This window comes from Lipophrys pholis, assembly GCF_963383615.2.
Source record: "Lipophrys pholis genome assembly, chromosome: 6".
NCBI classification, from domain to species: domain Eukaryota; kingdom Metazoa; phylum Chordata; class Actinopteri; order Blenniiformes; family Blenniidae; genus Lipophrys; species Lipophrys pholis.
The window spans coordinates 16,274,665-16,296,146 of record NC_137629.1 but is presented as its reverse complement, the minus strand read 5'-3'; the positions used below and the strand labels follow the sequence as shown (position 1 = coordinate 16,296,146).

Here is a 21,482-nt window from a genome sequence, read left to right as displayed (position 1 = left end):
TCCGTGTGAAGTGTGATGTTACGGTCCCACGTGCGACCCAGAAGGAGCTGCTGGTCGTGTGGTTAGCCTTCTGCGACATGAGTTAAATTCAGAAAACAAAAAGCAACTAAAGTGTCATTAATTCTACAAGATGTTCTTTGGAAAAGAAGTACCATGGCGCCGTTTGGAGGGCATGTCGTTTGGGATGTACTCAGCCGAGGAGATCAGGTGAGGGAGGACCTATTTTAACTCTGGGCTACATGCTAAACATGAAAACAACTTGTGGACTCTTAAATTTATCCGCACATTTATTTTGAAGTTATTGTCTAATTTTAACCTCATATTTACTAATACTGCTTAAAACACGTTAACGTCCTCATTTTTAGTGTCAATCAGGATCACTTGCATATATTCTGCAGATTTCTTTATTACTTTACAGTGCAGCCACATCATGCCCCCTCACCTCCCATAAGGAACATGAAGCATGTCTTCACAGAGACGATCGTTAAAAAGCACAGTTCTGGTTAATTTGATCATGATAGTCAGACATAATCTAATAGTGTGACGCGACAATACACTGCACCTCTAACTTGCTCTCTTTTTATTCATGTTGGTGGTATGGTAAAAAGTTATCTTTGCCAAAGCTTCTCTGTGCAATGCAAGGTTATACTTATGTACAACTTTTTACTTCATCCTGCATTGATATTGAGTGACGATTATAGAGTATATAATGACACAAACTCAGGACTTTATTTTATTATTTTCTTCATGGATCATCTCACAAGCTCCAGTTTGTCCTTCACTCTTATGTTGCAGGAACACTGATTCAAATCTTTTCGTTTAATGAACATATATAATATCAAGGAGCTAATCAGATGAATATAGATAAATATATTTGATTGAATCTATAATTAACTATTTCAAGCGGGACTGACAGAGGGGAACTGTAACTTAACACATGTTTGCATAAATCCCAAGTTTGAGAGTCTGTACAGTCATGAAACGGCTTCAGAATGCCAGAAAATCCAGAGTAACTTAATTTGTTTTTGTCCTTTTTAATCTCTTCATCAGGAAGTTGAGTGTGAAGCTGATCAGTAACTCCAGGTTCCTCGACGCTGTGGGCAACGTGGCTCCAAACAGCCTCTATGATTTGGCCCTGGGGCCTGCAGACTCCAAAGAGGTACATTCAGATTACACACACAGTCCTTGTTTTGTGTCTCTCCTGTGCGACACGGTGCCAGAATTCTGTTGGAGCTGCATATAACGAGCATGTTTAACCGAACCTCTGTGATCAGCATGTTGTATTTACACAAAGTGTCTTGGTATGAACGTTTGATGGAGAAGAATTTTAAGATGATTTAGGATTTTAGTTTTTGCATATGAGTGGTACTTCAGGAATTATTAAAGGTTTTATTTATGCCTGTTGTTTTTTGATACTGTTACTATATATATATATATATATATATATATATATATATATACTGTATTCAGTAAAAAGGCTGGGATTTAGTTCTTAATAACAAATTTACAACAATTTAGTCACTGTAAGTGTTGTTATATCATTACGGAAGGACTGATTGATCACATTTTGGCCCTTGGTAGTGAGGATGAATACTTTGCCCACTCTCGGATTAAACACTTGTGTTGAGACTGACTTGTTTTAATCTGGATGATTGGTCCATGTCATTGGCTTCTCTCATTTGTGCTTCTGCAAGAATAAAAAAAAAAAATCCGAAAATGGAGAAGGTGGTGGACATCTGTGAAGTTGCAATATTGTGTTTGAACGATACCAACAATCATAGCAGGATTCACACAGCTGCTCTGTCCTGCTGATTGTGCAGCTGCAGACCAGATGTGTTTGAATCGAAGGGCAGCCAGGACCTTTTTTTAGATAAAAACTAGTTCTGAAAACTGCTTGACGGTAGGTTTTCAGTTGCTGTAGTGCAGGCTGTAATGTTAAATTATTGAGTGAAACTGGATGTGTGGACATACAGATCATGAATGCACAGTGGAAACGTAGAATTTAATGCTATTCAGTCTATTTTTTTGTAATGATTGTGCAGCCGTCCCTGTTAGATTTCTTGAATTTATGAATCTTTTAATGTTATCTACCAGGTGTGTTCGACCTGCTGTCAGGATTTCAACAACTGCCCGGGTCACCTGGGTCACATCGACCTCCCGCTGCCTGTATACAACCCGCTCTTCTTTGATGTGAGCATTGACACACACACACACACACACACACACACACACACACACACACACACACACACACACACACACACACACACACACACACACACACCTGTACTGTATGTTGAGGAGCTGATAAAAATCTCCTCTCCTCCATCAGAAACTCTACCTGCTGATCCGCGGCTCCTGCCTGGCCTGCCGCAGGCTGACGTGTCCCCGAGCCGCCATCCACTTGCTTCAGAACCAACTGAAGTTAGTGGAGCATGGAGCCATGCAGGAGGTCTACCAGGCCGAGCAGGTTCTCAACCAGGTGAGTTGCAGGGGGAGAGATGGAGAGCATGGAAGAGATTGCACAGATTTCATTCATCTGCATGCATGTTACTCTTTAGTACCTGGACCTGAACCCTAAAGCCACCGGAGACGAGTTGCAGCTGGTGCTCAAGCAGTTTACAGACACGATTGTTGGTGTTGATGCAGAAGCTTCAGGCGACATCAAACCTGTGAGGACACACCCACAAACACGCAAAGCTACATTTTAACGTTGTGTGAGGGAAAGAGCTTTAATTTGAGCGTGTGTTTGTGTTTCAGATCAAACATTTGGTTGAGAAGAAGGGCAGTTTGATAAGTGACTTCTGGAAGATTGAGATGAAATCTCGGAAGTGTCCTCACTGCAGGTGAATTAAGAAAATCTGAAAGTTTAAAAGACTTTTAATCAAGACCGTGTTGAAGAATACATTAAAAAAAAAACAAGTGGTTAACGGCTATAAGTGGTAATAATTATAAGTGGTAGTAATTGATTTTTTTTTTTTTAATAATGTGCCACGGTGTATGTGCGTACAGTTGCACCAAGTCCACGGTGCGACGTGAACACAACAGCAAGCTGATCGTCACGATGCCATCAGGAACTTCATTCTCCGACACAGCTGAAGGTGAGTACTGTCGAGCAGACGCTTACTGTCAGAGAGGGTTTCCTTCCTGAGACTACACGTGAGGAGGAGATTACAGAAAACACATCCACGAGATGAACTTCCTTCTCCGTCTTCTCGGGTTTTCCCTCCTCGCAGGAGATCTGCTGGCTGGGAAGAGAGTGTACATGACTGCCAGCACGGCCAAAGAGCACATCAACAAAATGTGGGCGATGGAAGGTAGGACGAGAAAAGATCACAACAAAAAGCATTAACAGCAGAAATGGAGTCATATTGCACATCAAATTACACAGAAAAAGCTCAGCTACAAGAACACAATTAGCCATTTTTGCCACTCGCCACATTTCCACTGCTTTTAGGTCCAGAACCTTGAGAAACAAAACACCTTGTCATTCCAGAAATATACTCTATTCACTTTGGGTGTGTAATTTTGGAGCAGAAACCTGAAAAAGAGGCTCAGGCTTAAACTTTAATGACATGGAGTCAGCTGGTGTTTACCAGCCGCTCCATATGCTTCATCAATTAAAAAATGTTTTGATTTCTGAGTAAAGAAGAGAACTGATATTAAATCACATTAAAAAAGCTCAAATGTTTTTTTTTTTAACCAGACAGCTGTGTGATCTCATTGGTCTGACATCAATATGTTTCCTAACAGATGTTTTTACCATTTATTTCTACTAAAATTAGCCAAATATATTATTTGTATCTGCTGAACTGAAGCACAGGAATCACCAAAACTTATAATCTCCTCCATTTTAGGCTGAACTTATTAAAAGTTCCCTAATTTGTTTGTCCGATGTTGTTTCCAGGTTTCTTCCTGAAGAGTCTGTTCTCGGGTCTCGAGGCGGGAGACGGAGGTTTCCATCCTGACCTCTTCTTCCTGGAGCTGCTGGTGGTTCCTCCCTGCAGGTTATTATATCTACGTGCTCACACACTACTCCCAAATAAATTCCTACAAAGTGATGCTTTATAATTTCAAATATATGACATACTGTATTTTCTTCACTAAAAGTTGCATCTGTGCAAAAATGCATCATACAACACTGTCCTACAGTGACATCTAGTGGTCACAGATGGTATGCACCAGTATAAATGGATATTTAAGTCACAAAACCAGCCAAAGAAGTGTGACTTGGCCCCGTTTACACAACATTTTTAAGTGAAAACAAAAGTGTTTTGTTGCTGTAACGGTGCTCGGAGTCACTGAAAACAAACGTAACCTCTCTGAAACGCTGCTGCTGCGGAGGCACACCACGGTTGTAGTAAATAGTTCTTCTGAACATGGGTGAGTAGATGTTCAATAACAACAATGTTTGCCTCCACAGTGTCATGTCTCCCAGTCCATATTCTCCCGGGACTTGGTGGTTTTAGGGCTCTGCCATGCTTTCCACATTGCGTGTCTGCAGACCGCTTTGGACTTGCACGCGGACTGCGACTGTTTTTGATTTTTCACACCGGGAGTTCTGTCCATCTTTATATTCTTTCAAGTAGGGACTGTACATATGGAGATACCAGCGGATCTCCTCACACGAGTACTTCACGAAGCATATTGTTGTGGTCCTGGTGTTGCAGTGTTGTACTCTGGTGCATGTGCGGTTGGTGCATTTAGTCACAAAAAGCTAAACTTTTCTGAAATGAAAACCAAGCATTTTCAGTTGAAACGTTGTCAAAAAGACGGGGTCTTATAGCTCATAGCTTAAGGTATCGGTGCAGGTGCGATCATGTTGAGCCCGCCTCATCCTCTCCTCAGGTATCGTCCAATCAATCGGCTCGGGGATCAGCTGTTCACCAACGGCCAGACGGTCAACATGCAGGCGGCCATGAAGGACTGTGACGTCGTCAGGAAGCTTCTGGCTCTCATCGCAGGGGAGAAATACCCGGTGGAGACAGAGGTGAGAAGAGAGGGGCGACTTCGGCTGTCCCGTTCACTTCTATAGAGACAGTTTGATTTCAGCTGTGGATACTGAGCACTGTCCTCTCCTCCAGATTGCGGAGCAGACGGGGCAGACGGAGCAGACGGAGAAGACAGAGAAGACGGGGCAGACAGACCAAACCTTCCTGGCCGGGATCCCCGGTCAGACGTTAACGGACAAACTGTACAACATGTGGATTCGCCTGCAGAGCCACGTCAACATCGTGTTCGACAGCGAGATGGACAAACTGATGACGGAGAAATACCCCGGGATCAGACAGGTGCGAGACCCGCAAATAGCAGCGCAAAGAACATGTCTTCTTCCTTTAGTTTTAAAGACGCCCCTGCCTCTGTCCCGACAGATCCTGGAGAAGAAGGACGGGTTGTTCCGGAAACACATGATGGGGAAGCGAGTGGACTACGCTGCTCGATCCGTCATCTGCCCAGACATGTACATCGGAGTCAACGAGATAGGAATACCCATGGTACAGCCGAGACATTACTATAACAACCGTTCTTTGAAGTATTTGTAGTATTTATCGTCGGGAAGTTACGATTTTGAATGAAAGATCCAGGTTTTCCAGGAAGCACGCCGTATTTGCTGTTTAACCTGAGTGAAAGAAGGTTTTTACAGATGAATCTTTCTTGTTCACAAACCAAAACAAAACTGTGTCGTCTATTCCAAATCATGGCAGATAGTAAGTTTAGGACGTAGGTTTACATGACCAGCTTACGAGATGTGGAATTTTTATTTTTTATTCTTTGTTTTTATTCAAATATGTTTCCAAAAAGACACGAGTTACAGCACATGAACGTAAAAGCAGACAGTTATATCAACATCCATATTCATAAACAGCAGGGTTACTACATTGACATCAGGTTTTAACAAGTTAATTAATATATTCAAAAGAAAATAGTTAAATCCAGCAAGTTCGAACAGTGTTTGAAATTGTCGATGATGGGAATGAGGAGAAAGATCGCCAACAGCTTCCTTGTCCTGAAGAATATTCTACTGACATGTGGATTTTATCATTCTCAGGAGAAATGCATTTTGCGTTGAAACTATCCGAATTGAAGCAGCGTGTGTAATTTTAATAACTATCTGTAATAATTAAAATTTAATAGGTTTTTGTGAAAATCAAGACAATCTCATCACGTAAACTCTGATCCACAACAAGCTTGAAAGTTTCAATTCAAAGGTTGACCTGGCGCTATTCAATTACTCAACATGAAATTAGACTGTATGAGCCTCTTGAACTAAAATGTCTCCAATGGGATATTTTCCTCTTTAAAACTCCACAATATCTGATCTGAACTCATTGAAATGTTCCCGATTCCTCCCTCGTGTGCAGGTGTTTGCCACCAAGCTGACCTACCCTCAGCCCGTCACGCCGTGGAACGTCAAGGAGCTCCGCCAGGCCGTCATCAACGGGCCCAACGTGCACCCGGGCGCCTCCATGGTGATCAGCGAGGACGGCCGGAGGATCATCCTGTCGGCGAAGGACGCGGCGCAGAGGGAGGCGGTTGCTAAGGAGCTGCTGACGCCCTCGCCGGGTCCACACAAGATGCCCATGAAGATAGTGAGTCGGATACATGATCGTTAGAAATAATGACAGGGTTTATGATCATGTGAAGGGTTTTCTCCTGAGAATGACGCTTTCTATATATCGATGTTAAACGGTGGACTAAAACTTATTTAAAGACGGATTGCACAGGTTTGAATGTTGAACGCACAAAACCACTGCATAGCTACAGAGTATAGAATAAAATGATGCTTATTTGTCTTCTATTGGTCTATTTCCTCATGTTTGTATTGGGAAAATGTCGAAGGACCAGAGATAATTGTCGCCATAAGCCGGCGGAGACTTAAATTTCTGCAGTCTGACTGGATAAAACCTTTGTCTTTGTGCATCCAGGTGAATCGCCACATCAAAAATGGAGACGTGATGTTACTCAACAGACAGCCGACCCTGCACAGACCCTCCATACAGGCCCACTGTGCTCGCATCTTACCAGGGGAGAAGGTGCGGCCGCTCTTCCTTTCTCCTGGGATCTACAGTATTCAGAGAGAAAAAAACCTGACTCAAACTGCTCGATGTCGCAGGTGCTGAGGCTCCACTACGCCAACTGCAAGGCGTACAACGCAGACTTCGACGGGGACGAGATGAACGCGCACTTCCCTCAGAGCGAGCTGGGCCGAGCCGAGGCCTACACGCTAGTCAGCACCGACAAGCAGTACCTCGTCCCCAAGGTGTGTGGAAAAATTCCTAGATATCTGAAGCGCTTTAAATGCAGTCATTCACAAGCGTTCGCTCCTCTCACCCTCTCTCTCTCTCTCTCTCTCTCTCTCTCTCTCTCTCTCTCTCTCTCTCTCTCTCTCTCGCTCGCCTCCAGGATGGGAAACCTCTAGCGGGTCTGATCCAGGACCACATGGTGTCGGGGACTAGGATGACCATCCGGGGCTGTTTCTTCTCCAGAGATCAGTACACAGAGCTGCTGTACCGAGGACTGACCGACCGGCCGGGCCGAGTGAGGTTGCTGCCTCCGGCCATCCTCAAGCCTCAGAAGCTTTGGACAGGAAAACAGGTACAGGAAGCGTCTGGGCTCTTCTGTCATGAGTAGTATTTGAAGTCCCAGGGGGGAAAAGAAAGGGAGACTCGGGAGGGATAGTCAGAGAAGACGAGCACACTGGTCATCCCGGTTTGTCAGTGGCTGTTCCTGGAGTCCATGGAGAGATTTAACTTTCCTTTATTTCTAAGATGCAATGACTAATTCCATAACAAATCTACTGCGTAAATATGTTGAAAGTTCAATTTAGCATGTTCAAGCTTGAATTTCACATGTAAATTTTAACTACAAAAATGTAATCCATTATTGCCATCTCATCTCAAGAAAAAGCAGTTACAAACTACACAAGCAATAATATGGATTCATGAGAATAAAATGGAAGAAAAGTTATGTAATCATATTATTAATAAAATATCTGGAATATTTCAGGAGCTTCTCCTACTCTAATATAATTAACTCTACAAGTGTCCGTGTACTCCCATTGTCATGTGTGTGTGAGGTTTCATTACAAAAACAAACAGCAGCACCAACCGGTGGCCTGGCATGCTCACTACATCTTTCTGAAAATGTCGCCATGAAAATGTGAAACCTTTCTGAAATGAAACATAAAAACGATGCGTTTTCACTTGAAACGTATTGTAAACTTCACCTGAGAGAGATTTTTTTAAACTTTGAATAGAAACACCTACAGATGATGTCAGGATTGAGATTAGGATTGTGTGTGTGTGTGTGTTGCAGTTGGTGTCGACCCTGCTGCTGAATGTAATCCCAGACAAAGCAGTTCCTCTCAACCTGGTCGGAAAATCCAAAATCCCGGGCAAGGCGTGGATCCAGGAATCCCCCCGAGCAGCTCCAGGATACTCACCTGACAGCATGTGTGACTCTAAAGTGAGCATACACACACACACACACACACATACACACATACACACACGCACACACTACAGTAAAGGCGGAGGGCTGATGTAACGGTCCCGTTCCCAGGTGGTGATCCGTCAGGGCGAGCTGCTGGTCGGCGTCCTGGATAAAGCCCACTATGGCTCCTCGGCCTACGGTCTGGTGCACTGCTGCTACGAGCTGTACGGAGGGGAGACCAGCGGGAAGCTGCTCAGCTGCCTGGCTCGACTCTTCACAGCCTACCTGCAGCTCTACAGAGGCTTCACTCTGGGTACCACACACACACACACACACACACACACACACACACACACACACACACACACACACACACACACACACACACACACACACACACACACACACACACACACACACACACACACACACACACACACACACACACACACACACACTTACACACACTTACACACACTTGTCCCGTTCTGGAAGATCTGAACGACCCTGTCTACTTCCAGGAGTGGAGGACATCCTGGTCAAACCAGGCGCCAACAAACGCAGGAAGAAAATCATCAAGGAGTCGCTGAAGGTCGGCTCCAAGGTGAGTCTGAGCTGCTTCACACAGATCGGCAGCCTCGTCAAATTCAGTGCGTCCTCCTCCGTGGATGCCACTGGCCCAAATGGCTGCTACAGTGAAGGTGGAGTTCATGGGCCCTGCGGTGCTTCAACATGGCTGCCGGGGGTCAACATGTACTGCATACAGAGGTCAAAAGGAGTAGTGTTGGTATTTATACTGTTTATGGTAATAACTTAATCACTTTATATTTAAAATGCAGCTCAAAGTATTTCACAATCTAAAACGTACTGGTTAAAAACGTTACTGTTGAATAAAAACGCTATATTTAAAGAGATAAAGCTTGACCAAAACAATTGATATTATGCAAGAATCATACACAGAAATATAACATCACATATACTACTACTACTACTAATAATAATAATGCTATTAGTAATAATAAGAATCACAATGAAAGATCACAATTTAAAATCAAGTTTAAAATTGGTAAATTAGGTTTTTATAGCTTTCTTGTTCATTTTGTGGTTTTTGTGCTTATAACTTCTGAGTTACTTTTTTTGGCTTTTTAATAATTTTGTGATTTTTTTTTTTTTAATAGATTTTGTGATCAATTACAGCTTTTTGTGTTTATTTTAGTGACATTTTGGATAAATTGTATGGGATTTTATGATTCTTTTGGAGCTTTTGTTTTGTTGTGACTGATGCGGAGCATCTCATTTGCTCACTCAGAATAGAGGAGAGAAGATAATGTGCCAACAAGATCATAGAATCTGAAAAGCATCTGAGTAAATTAAAAACTCTGCATTTCAATCTTGGTTTAATATGTATTAATTGCATATTCTTCATGAGTGAACTTCTTTTGTAAATGACCAGTAGGGGGCAGCACCTTCTCATTTTGATTATTATAATAGTCAAGGCAGAAATAAATAACATGGATCAAATGAAATGTGTCCTCAGGCCCTTCAGGCTGCGTTCAACCTGCCTTCCAACGTGGATCAAGCTGAGGCCCGCGGCCGCTGGCAGGACGCTCACCTCAACCCGGACCAGAGAGATTTCACGCTGGCCGACCACAAGTTCAAAGAAGTGGCCAACCAGGTGAACAACGACATCAACAAGGTAAGAAACACTGAAGGTTCTAGTTCCATCGCCACTTAGCTGCAGTCCAGAGACTCTCCATTCATGTCTCTGTAGGTTTGTATGCCAGTTGGTCTGCACACGTCTTTCCCCGACAACAACCTCCAGCTGATGGTCCAGTCCGGAGCCAAAGGATCAACGGTCAACACCATGCAGGTACAGACTTCAAACCACATCCACCTTTACTTTCGTCCATTGCTCCTCGGATTCCGACCATCACCACGCTGACTGATGCCCTGTTTTGTTCAGATCTCATGCCTGCTCGGTCAGATCGAGCTGGAGGGTCGCAGACCTCCTCTGATGCCTTCTGGGAAGTTCCTGCCGTGCTTCCAGCCATACGACCCGTCACCGGGAGCCGGGGGCTTTGTGTCCGGGAGGTTTCTGACGGGCATCAAACCACAGGTACACAGTGAGAGAGGAGAATTCTTTTTATGTCTTCTAAAAATTAGACTTGTCATTAACCTCTTGAAATCCCGTTAACGAGACCGATTTGTTGAGGCTCCGTTTACACCACTGAGTTTTCAATGGAAAACCTTTGTTGCGTACACATGACGACAGTGCTCAGAGCCACTGGAAATGCAACTTTTTAAAAACAGCTCCCAAATGCAACTTTTTGAAAACCGTCTGACCCTGTCTCCATGTAAATGAGGGAAAATGGTAGTTTTTCATAACCGCCCAACTCGGTCTCTGTGAAAACAGAAAAACGAAACATTTAGAAAACGGTCTCTGTTGCCGTGGAAATGGGAGGGAACGCAACTTTTTGAAAACCATTCGTCTGTAAATGGGGCAAACACAACTTTTCATAAAGGCTGCTACTGCATTTGCACATAAATAGTAGTTTTTCTCATGCGCGAGTAGATGGACAATAACAACATTCGCATCCAGAGTGTCGTGACCCGTCCTTAATCTCCTGGGACTTGACAGTCACTGTAATAACAGTCCAGTTTGGTCTTTGTCCAAATGCAATTGTTGTCTGCTGCATGTTTGTGTGGTTTCATTAGAAAAACAACCAATAGCGTCAACTTGTGGCCTGGCATGGTATAACTACATTGTTGTGGCCGGAGTCTCTACAATCAGGTCTTCTCCAGATTTCTCAGATTACCTGAGAAGTGTCTGCAAACTGTTTCTCTTCAGGTAAAGCTTTTGTTGTGTGATCTCTTCTTCAGGAGTTTTTCTTCCACTGCATGGCTGGCAGAGAAGGACTGGTGGACACAGCCGTGAAAACCTCCAGATCAGGATATCTGCAGAGGTAAAACAGCTTTTAGAGAATTTGAACTCAAAAATTGAGCTGAGGAAGATTAATAATGTGGCAGTAAAATATATTCCTTACCCCCTCCTGTGACAGATGTGTCATCAAACATCTGGAGGGTCTGGTGGTGCAGTACGACCTGACTGTGAGGGACAGCGACGGCTCGGTGGTGCAGTTCCTGTACGGTGAGGACGGGCTGGACATCCCCAAGACCCAGTTCCTGCAGTCGAGACAGTTTCCCTTCATAGAAGACAACTACGAGGTATGGAACATTCATTATGACCTCAGTGCTGATGCTACATAATCCTGTTAGCGTTCAGCGCATACCATGAGCTTCTCTTCTTTTCCTCTACAGGTCATTAAGAGGTCTCAAGGCCTGGACCAGTTCCTGGCTCGTCTGGACTCTCAGACTGCCAGCAAACACTTTGCAGCCGTGCAGCGCTGGAAGCTCAAGAGAGAGACGGCATGTCCACGCAAAGGTAGACAGCCGAGTTTGACTCAACTCCACAGCCAAATTTACAGCTTTCTAGTACTTTCTATAAAACCTTAATGACTTTTTACCCAACACATCTCGGCCCTGTTTCTGAAGCTTTATGCAATATTTTTTCACATTATTGATGTGGTTGCAGAGGGTCCCAGCTTGAAGTTAAAATTTTTCTGTGTAACTATTTATAAAAATGTATTCATGGCCTTCTGAGGGACGCCTAACACCATCACTTCTTGTTCCTTTGTCAGATTCTGGAGCATCAAAGCATTAGTTTTTCATGAATTAGAGCTTCAATAAAAACCTCTTGTCTTATGGGGGGCTGCAGATCTCCTCTTTGGGGGTGTTTCCTGTGCTTGGCTTTTCTCCATCAACTCTATGTTCCTCATACAATCCTAGAACAGATAGTGACTTTAAATTACTGTTAGCTGCGATTGTCTGTCTCTATATAATTGGATGGGCAGCCTCTCCTTCATTTTTAAGATCATCAGCAAATCTATAACCATTTGATTGGGAAAAGAGGGTGTCCAGATCATCGAAAAGCTCCAGGAAGAATGGGGAAAACTTTTATTCAACCCTGGTTTGGTTAGAATCAAAAAATACTGGAAAACGCTTTAGAACTACAATGTTTTTTTTTATTTGTCTTACAATCTTGAAATCATATGATTGTCAAAACATGTCAAATGTTAGGCTGCATTCCACAAACTATTCAAAACCACTTAAATAAAGTTGAATGAACAGGGCTGAAGGGTGTTTTTTGAAGATGTGCCAGAGATTTTGGGAATTATTTAATGTTCCAGCTCGTGTTCGGTTTAACTTCTCAGGTGCTTTCCTGCTGTACTCCCAGAAGAAGTTGGCTAAATTAAAAGAGGCTTCAGCCGCAGCAGAGACTCCCTCCGACAGACCTCCCGCCGTGCTGAAGGTAGGGCTGTCTCTGTGTCTTGCTCTGCTCCTCCAGCCTCCTGCAGTGTCGAGTAACTCCGTCTCTGCTCGCTCCGCAGCTCATACAGCAGTGGCGCGATCTGGACGAAGACAACAAGGCCAAATACAACCGCAAGGCGTCCCGCTGCCCCGAGCCCTCGCTGAGTGTCTTGAGGCCCGACGTCTGCTTCGGCTCCGTGTCGGAGAACTTCCACGACATCACGGAGAAGTTCCTGCAGAGCCGGAGCGGTACGGGCGAGGACGACGTGGACACGGAAAGGTACCGGCCAGGAGAGGCGGGATCAACACAGAAACATGGCCCCCATTTACTCAACAAGTGAAAACGCAACATTTTTGTGTTTTTGTTTCACGAAAGTTTAAACTTTTGAAAACGATGTAGTTTTCATGTAATTCCACTAGTTGGTGCTGCTTTGATGTAATCTAGCCACCTATGTATGCACACAGAAAACAGTACGCTGTAAACATTGTTTTTCTTTCTTCGTTATTTTGGAACACTCTGTATTTTTTGTAAGGTATAAAATGTGTCTCCACATTTGATCCAGAGGATGATGTAGTAAATATTGACTTTATTGATAAATATTATAAATGTAGAAAATGTTCACTTTATTAGAAAAGTACTGTTAAATTTCGAGAGAGAAGATCACACACTGCATTCATTGTTATGAATGAATCCTTCTCAAGCATGGGCAGGACTATTTGCTCTGACATGCAAGGTAGCAGTATTAAGTATATCTCACTTTTCTCTCTCTTTTTTTTTTTTTTTCTAACATCCAGAATAAGTGTGTGTGATTTGCACCAACTTGTTGTTTCTGCTTGGTGCATGTTCAGTTTTTATTGATCTGCTGCCGCCCTTGTCTCTCCTCTGTGTCTTCAGCCTCCGCCAGCTGTTGCTCTACAAGTGGCAGCGCTCCCTGTGCGACCCCGGGGAGGCTGTGGGGCTGCTGGCCGCTCAGTCCATCGGGGAGCCCTCCACCCAGATGACCCTCAACACCTTCCACTTTGCCGGCAGGGGAGAGATGAACGTCACTCTGGGGATCCCTCGGTAAGGAATCCTGTGCCACACAAGTAGCTCAGTATGAAGAGTGTGACTTTGGTTTATTATATTGTCTGTGTGTGAGAGCGTGTGTCCTCAGTGCCTCCTGTTCAAGCCCTTGTGTAAAACTCAACATGTCTCCGTGTATTACGAGACATTTAAAGTTGATTCTGCTTCATTTCGGAACTAATCACCACAGTTAAGGTGACGTGTGATGTTTCTCCGTCTCACTCCGTGTGTGTCTGTCGCAGACTGAGAGAGATCCTGATGGTGGCCAGCTCCAACATCAAAACTCCCATGATGAGTGTCCCCGTGTTAAACAACAAGAGGGCCTTGAAGAAAGCAAAGACGCTTCGTAAGAAACTCACCAGGGTGTGCCTGGCCGAGGTCAGTACATTTGTATTCATCTTTGGGATTCTTTCTTTCTTCTTTTGGTTACAAACTTCCTTTTTTCTTCCTTTGTGCCAAGGTCCACTTTTGCTAATTCATGAGAAAATATTTCCACTCAAAAGTTCTATGTATGATCATTGAAGATGTCGCTGGTGTCAAACACACAAATCAGAATAATGATTCAGGAGTCACGTGCACATTCACTTTTGGCTGCAAGTTACAGTGTTTGGAGAACAACACTTCACGGTTCTCTCATGCTTGGGATAAATGAGAGACATGATGAGGTTGTACTGCAGTTTTAAATGTAAAGATATATGGAGATGTTTGAAGCTGTTTGGGGGAAAAAAAGATGTAGAAGCGTTGAGGCTTTTTCAAATCATACTTAATTATGCAAAGAAGAGAAGAGGGAATAGAAATGATCTGCCTTCAGAAGAGTGGTTTCAGATGATCGTTCTCCATAACCTATTTACAATCCTGTGTGTAAATTGTATCTCTCTGCCGCCTCTTTTGTTAAACCACAGTTTGTCCCTGACCGTGGCCACAAAATCAATGTTTTCTACCTCACTCAGTCTCAATCCAACAAGTAAAAGATGGAAGAAAGACTCATCCACAGTGCACACGTCCATACACCGAACGTTCACAGCCTCGTCGATCGACAATCCGCTTCACGGTCCACTTGTAATCTTAAGACCCATTTTTATTCCCTGGCTTTTAGTGTGTGTGTGTGTGTGTGAGTTTATGTGTGTGTTTATGTGTGTGTGTAGGTGCTGCAGAAAGTGGACGTGGTCGAGAGCCTGCGCTTGGACAAATGCCAAAAGCTGCGAACATTCAAAGTCACCTTCCACTTCCTTCCTCCTCACCGTTACAGTGAAGACAAACTGCTGACCCCCTCTAAGATCCTCCGCTACATGGAGACCAGGTGAGTCTGTGCGTCTCTGTGTGTTTCCATGTGTCAGAAACTGTGACGCTCACACTTCCTAACCCCCCCTCCACCTCCCCAACCCCGAACTCCCCCAGATTTTTCCATCTCCTCCTTGCAGGTATAAAGAAGCGTTCAGCCAAGCTGGCCTCCATCGCCGTGGAAACCAGGAAGGCCACCCCCCGGGACAAGGACGACGATGGCGGCGGCGATGGAGCCGCCGATTTAGCAGGGGTCCGGTTTCACTTCTATGGCTTCCCAGCAGTCTTTTAGGCCCCGTTTACACGATGATTTCCAGTGAAAACAGGAAACTTTTGTTGCGTTTTGGGTGCCTGCTTCCACCACAACTGTGCTCGGAGCTACTGAAATGCTGCTACTGCGCATGTGCAGCACGTCTGTAATAAATAGTTCTTCGCCACAGGCACAATGTACAATAACAACGTGTTCCTCCAGAGTGTCATGACTCCCAGTCCATATTCTGCTGGGACTTGGTAGTTTTATAGTTGACAGTCACCGTGATAACTATCCAACTTAGTCGTCAGTCCTTGCGAATGTGTGCTAATGTTTATAGCATATTGTTGTCTGCATGCATATGTGTCTGGTTTCATTACAAAAACAACCAACAGCGTCATTGGGTCCAACATGCCAACCACAGTTTTAATAGACATCACTTTCTGTGTCGCCGTGTAAACGGCGAAACTTTTCTGAAACCAAGAGGCAAAAATTATGCTTTTCATTTGAAACATTGTCGTGTGAACGGGATCCTTGGTGTTTTCTGGTTGGGTTGTAAGATTATAAAGATCCCCTGTGACGCTCTCTGCAGCCCGATGACGGCGACATGGAGGAGGAGAGGGAGGTCGTCGACGATCAGGCCAACGAAGGAGACGCTGACGCTACAGACGCCAAGAGAAAAGACAAGCAGGAGGAAGAGGTATGAGCTCAAAGTCAGCGCTCCAACACTCGTCTGGTTCCAACCTGGCCGATATGATACAGTCTAAAATCTCCAATTCCTTCTTGAGGTGGACTACGACAGTGAGGACGAGGCCGAAGGTGACGACGAAGACGAGGATCAGAGGGAGGATGAGCTGGAGGGAGCGGAGAGAGAGGAGATTTACTCGGAGGAGGTGGTGGAGGGAGTGGAAGAGGAAGTGACCCCGGAAAAGAGCACCAAATGGTCCAAAAAAGAAAAACGAGGAGATTCCTGGATCCAGACCAGAGTCAACGTTGTGGTGCAGTCCAACCCGGCCATTGAGAAATACAGTTTTGACCATGAGTGTGAGCTCTGGTGTGAGGTGAGCGTTGATTTAGTTTTTGGGGTTATTTCCTTAAAGTAGTATAGTTTTACTTGCAAACGATAGTGTCGAACTCTCTGTCACTGTCCACACGAGCCGAAACAATCCTTTTTCTCCCTGTCGTTCCTTAATAGGTTTCCCGTCCACATGGCATCGTTGCCCGAAATATGCGTCCACATGAAAACGACTCAAAACGATTTAGTACACATATACATTGTGGAGGAGCACATGCAGAACTCCATCAGAAATACCTTTTTCCACCATGAAGCAAAACTAAATGAACACACACTTGCATAACAACAAAAGATGAAGGTGTTGTCATTTCTTTTGCTACTGTATGATTGGTTTTTTTACGCTGAATAAAGAAAACTAAAAGTAAGAAATCGTTCCAAAAAAGTGGAACTTGTTTTTGTCTTTTGGGTTCATGTTTCTCTGGATGACAGGACACGACTGCAGGATGTTAGTGAACATTATAAAGTCGCGTTCCAGAAGGTTTTCACTGCTTCAGAGGCTCTGTTCTTCCTCTCCTCGCAGGTGGATCTGGTGCTGCCGGTCAGCAAAGTGCACTTCGACCTGACCTCGGTGCTTTCCTCGCTGGCCCAGAACGCCGTCATCATGGAGACCAAAGGCCTGACCCGCTGCCTGCTGAGCGAAACCACTACGAAGACCGGGGAGAAGGAGACGCTCCTCAACACGGAGGGCATCAACATGCAGGAGATCTTCATGTACAGTGACGTACGTAGTCAAGCTTTCACACCACTCTGCAAATATTTGTTCATAGTGGTCAAATGGCTCACATCCAGAACACAGAAAGCCATTGATTGGTCAAATATTTGCCCTCTCATTGCTCAAAATGTCTCTGACCTCCACTGACGTCACCATAAAATTCTAAAAACCATGAGTGTGTGTGTGTATCTGTGTGTTTGTTACAGTGTGCTGTTTGACAGGAGGTACCCTCACTTCCCCGCGGCTCCCAGTGTGTTGTGTTCAGTCGGAAACACACTCTGAGTGTTGAAGGTTGCCGACCCCTGGTGTAGCTCATGTTCTGAATCCAGGACCTAGAAAAAAAACCAAAGCATACCCTTTTCACTTTTATTAAGGAAATCATTTATTATTTTTTGACCATATTAAAAGCCTGATTGGCCATGAGGCAGAAGAAATTATATTTTGCGAGAAAGATGACTCATGTTTTTCATACTAAATCCACGAGAAAGTGTTCAACCATCTTTCAGATTCAGATATAAAAGTGAACAACGAAGAGGAAACGGCTGGAAGAATTAAATTATCCTGCAAAATGGAGCTATAAACTCTCCCAAGTGGTTTTGATTATTTTCTTCTCGGACTTCACCAGATTAGTATTTCTTCCAAAAAAATAGTCATGACACCCTCAAATATGATCGGGTCTTTTCAGGATATTGCTTTTTGGTTTCAGCACCAGAACTTTAGACCGTATCCAGGCTAATGAATACTCCTCCTTGGTCGTTCCTATTTTAGTTAGAGGGCCTTTATCTTGGTATGATTCAGTCTATGACACATTACAGGTATTAGGATTTGACATCATCACTTTGGATCAACAGAAAACATTAAACTGTGGCAAAGCTTAAATTCTCGTAAACTTCTCTGAGTGTAGCGTAACAACATTACAGTGAATTCAACTCTTTCTGTGATGTTGGTTTTTTTTCTACTGCAGGTCTTGGACGTCAATAGACTGTACTCCAACGAGGTTCATGCCATGGCGAACACGTACGGGATCGAAGTGGCTTTCAAAGTCATCGAGAAGGAGATCAAAGACGTCTTTGCCGTCTACGGTACTTCAACACACACACACACACACACACACACTGTCGGAATCCTTCCCAATTTGAATGTTTCTGTTTCTGTGTGTCTCTAGGCATCCAGGTGGATCCCAGGCATCTGTCTCTAGTGGCAGACTACATGTGTTTCGAAGGTGTGTACAAGCCCTTGAACCGCCACGCCATGAGGTCCAACTCCTCCCCGCTGCAGCAGATGACCTTTGAGACCAGCTACAAGTTTCTCAAAGATGCCACCATGATGGGTGAGGAAATACGGATGGTTGTAAAACAGTGATTGGGGAAAAGCTCCACAGTGTGAAAGAACTCTCAGCCAAGAAAATTACAGGGAACATTCATTGTGTCTGTAATCATTAAATCTCCAGATTGGTACCGGTCAGGCGGATGATGGAGGGAAAAGCGACGGATGTAAATGCAGAAAAACTCTGACAATCAATAATGTGTGATAAGATATTACGTGATTGAATTAAAATAATTACTGCAGCTAATGTTGTAATAATACAGTTCAGGCTAATATTAGTTTGCAATCTTACATAGCCGCATCGCTGATATCTCAGCTCGGGTCTCATGTTGTGTTTTTTGGAAGACCTTTTAATAATTAGGACTTACCGTGGGATTTATTTAGATTTATTTTTTTCAGTCAAGTGTAAGTTGAGTGGCAGAAATAGGCTTCCACAGTTATGCAGTACTCATACAAGGTGTCATAAGGTAATTGGGTAAAAGAGTGGAGAAATTAACGGTACTTTCTGCATGGTTGGTGAAACACGTTCAGTCGAACATTCAGTCATAAATGTTCACCACAGCTGCTGTTCTGTTTGAAGTGAACGTTCATGTGATTCTCTTATTTTTAAGTACAGCCTCAAGTCAAGTCATCTTTATCTTGATTTGCGATAAAGTTTGTGGTAAGTATACAGGACTGTCTCAGAAAATTAGAATATTGTGTTAAAGTCCTTTATTTTCTGTAATGCAACTAAAAACATGAAAATGTCATACATTCTGGATTCATTACACATCAACTGAAATATTGCAAGCCTTTTGTCGTTTTAATATTGCTGATTATAGCATACAGCTTAAGAAAACTCAAATATCCTATCTCAAAATATTAGAATATCATGAAAAAGTATACTAGCAGGCTATTTAACTAATCACTTGAATCGTCTAATTTACTCGAAACACCTGCAAGGGTTTCCCTGAGCCTTTAAAAACACTCAGCTTGGTTCAGTAAACTAAATCACAAGTATGGGGAAGACTGCTGACCTGACTGCTGTCCAGAGGACCATCATTGACACCCTCCATCAGGAGGGTAAGACACAAAAAGAAATTTCTAAAAGAGCAGGCTGTTCACAGCGTGCAGTTTCAAAGCACATTCACAAAAAGTCTGTTGGAAGGAGGAAATGTGGCAGGAAACGCTGCACAACCAAGAGAGAGGACCGCAGCCTTAACAGCATTGTGAAGAAGAGCCGCTTCCAGAATTTGGGGGAGCTTCAAAGACAGTGGACTGAAGCTGGAGTCCAGGTATCAAAAGCCACCGTTCACAGACGTGTCCGGGAAATGGGCTACAATAGCCGTATTCCCATGGTCAAGCCACTCCTGAACTCAAGACAACGGAAGAAGCGTCTGACTTGGGCTATGGAAAAGAAGCACTGGACAGTTGCAGAGTGGTCCAGAGTCCTGTTTTCAGACGAAAGCAAGTTTTGTATTTCATTTGGAAGTCAAGGCGCTAGAGTCTGGAGGAAGGCTGGAGAGGAGCACAATCCAAGTTGCTTGAAATCCAGTGTGAAGTTCCCACAGTCAGCAATGGTTTGGGGAGCCATGTCAGCTGCTGCTGTTGGTCCACTGTGTTTCATCAAGTCCAGAGTCAATGCAGCTGTGTACCAAGAGATTTTAGAGCACTACATGCTTCCATCTGTTGAAAAGCTCTATGGAGATGATGATTTCATTTTCCAGCATGATCTGGCACCTGCCCACAGTGCCAAAACCACCAGTAACTGGTGTACTGACCATGGCATTACTGTCCTCGATTGGCCTGCCAACTCCCCTGACCTGAACCCCATAGAGAATTTGTGGGGTATTGTGAAGAAGAAGCTGAAAGACACCAGACCCAAGAATGCAAATGAGCTAAAGGCCGCTATTGAAGCATCCTGGGCCTCCATAACACCTCAGCAATGCCACAGGCTGATTGCTTCCATGCCACGCCGCATTGATGCAGTAATCCGTGCAAAAGGGTTCCCAACCAAGTACTGAGTGCATTAATTGACATTTTCAAATGTTTGATTTTGTTTTGCTGTTATAAATCTTTTATTTTTTAACTTGGTCTGAGGAAATATTCAAATTTTTTGAGATAGGATATTTGAGTTTTCTTAAGCTGTATGCCATAATCAGCAATATTAAAATAATAAAAGGCTTACAATATTTCAGTTGATGTGTAATGAATCCAGAATGTATGACATTTTTGTTTTTTTAATTGCATTACAGAAAATAAAGACCTTTATCACAATATTCTAATTTTCTGAGACAGTCCTGTATAGCACTTACCATAAAGGGCAAACAATAAAACAGTAAAAAGTCGACAGTAAAATGGAAGCAGTATCTCAAGCTTGGTTAAAAGCCAAGGAAAAAAAGTAGGTCTTAAGATTAGTTATTAAAGTGAACTTTGAATGGGGCTTGTCTGATGTGCAGTGGCAGCTCATGGCCGTTTCTCTTTTTCAGGGTCACGTGACCAGTTGATGTCTCCGTCTGCCTGCCTTGTCGTGGGGAAAGTGGTTCGAGGGGGGACTGGGTTGTTTGAGCTGAAACAGCCCCTGCAGTAACAGACTCTTCAGTCACCAGTCACACTGGTTTCATATGAAGTCACATGATTAAGTGGCTCCAGTCCTGTGACAAGCTTTGCCTCACTGATGAGAATATGAATAAATACCACTTTTATTTAGAGCTCTTTTCAGTTTCATTGGGCATGAGTGATATACGTGAGCAGTTTCTGTATCACAATTTAAAAGGATGCATGTCGTGTTTGTTTCTTAAAAGAAAATCCAACAAATGTCTTTACAAATTTGATTTTGTTTTGTATTTAATAATAAAATATATAAGGTGTAAAAACTATTTGGCTTTATTCGATTCAATTTCATTTCTATAGTACCAAATATAACAGTCATCTCAATGCACCATTACAGGGGGGGGGGGGGGACTAATCAGAGGAGACATTCGAAAAACTCCAA

At 43.6% G+C, this 21,482-nt stretch overlaps 1 protein-coding gene across 2 annotated transcripts; it reads left to right on the top strand.

The window, feature by feature from the left end:
- Positions 1–28: 28 nt before the first annotated feature.
- On the top strand, positions 29–21,358 carry polr1a (RNA polymerase I subunit A; the record flags this gene model as incomplete). Of its 2 annotated transcripts, XM_080465316.1 has the most annotated exons (37): positions 29–207; positions 1,051–1,159; positions 2,095–2,190; positions 2,333–2,482; positions 2,562–2,672; positions 2,761–2,846; positions 3,013–3,101; positions 3,237–3,317; positions 3,908–4,007; positions 4,849–4,990; positions 5,085–5,291; positions 5,373–5,495; positions 6,363–6,590; positions 6,927–7,034; positions 7,115–7,261; positions 7,405–7,596; positions 8,317–8,466; positions 8,563–8,746; positions 8,955–9,037; positions 9,971–10,129; positions 10,205–10,303; positions 10,397–10,549; positions 11,314–11,396; positions 11,493–11,658; positions 11,752–11,875; positions 12,705–12,802; positions 12,882–13,081; positions 13,697–13,864; positions 14,107–14,242; positions 15,010–15,164; positions 15,263–15,398; positions 15,988–16,095; positions 16,184–16,456; positions 16,991–17,191; positions 18,147–18,264; positions 18,348–18,512; positions 20,977–21,358. In XM_080465316.1, exons 1-37 carry the CDS (start codon positions 131–133, stop codon positions 21,075–21,077), a joined length of 5,106 nt encoding a protein of 1,701 aa, XP_080321442.1. In that variant the 5' UTR covers positions 29–130. The 2 variants fall into 2 exon arrangements, with proteins under 2 accessions (XP_080321442.1, XP_080321443.1); XM_080465317.1 differs by lacking the exons at positions 15,263–15,398; positions 16,991–17,191; positions 18,147–18,264; positions 18,348–18,512; positions 20,977–21,358 and having other exon boundaries at positions 35–207; positions 16,184–16,316.
- Between the last annotated feature and the right edge of the window lie 124 nt (positions 21,359–21,482).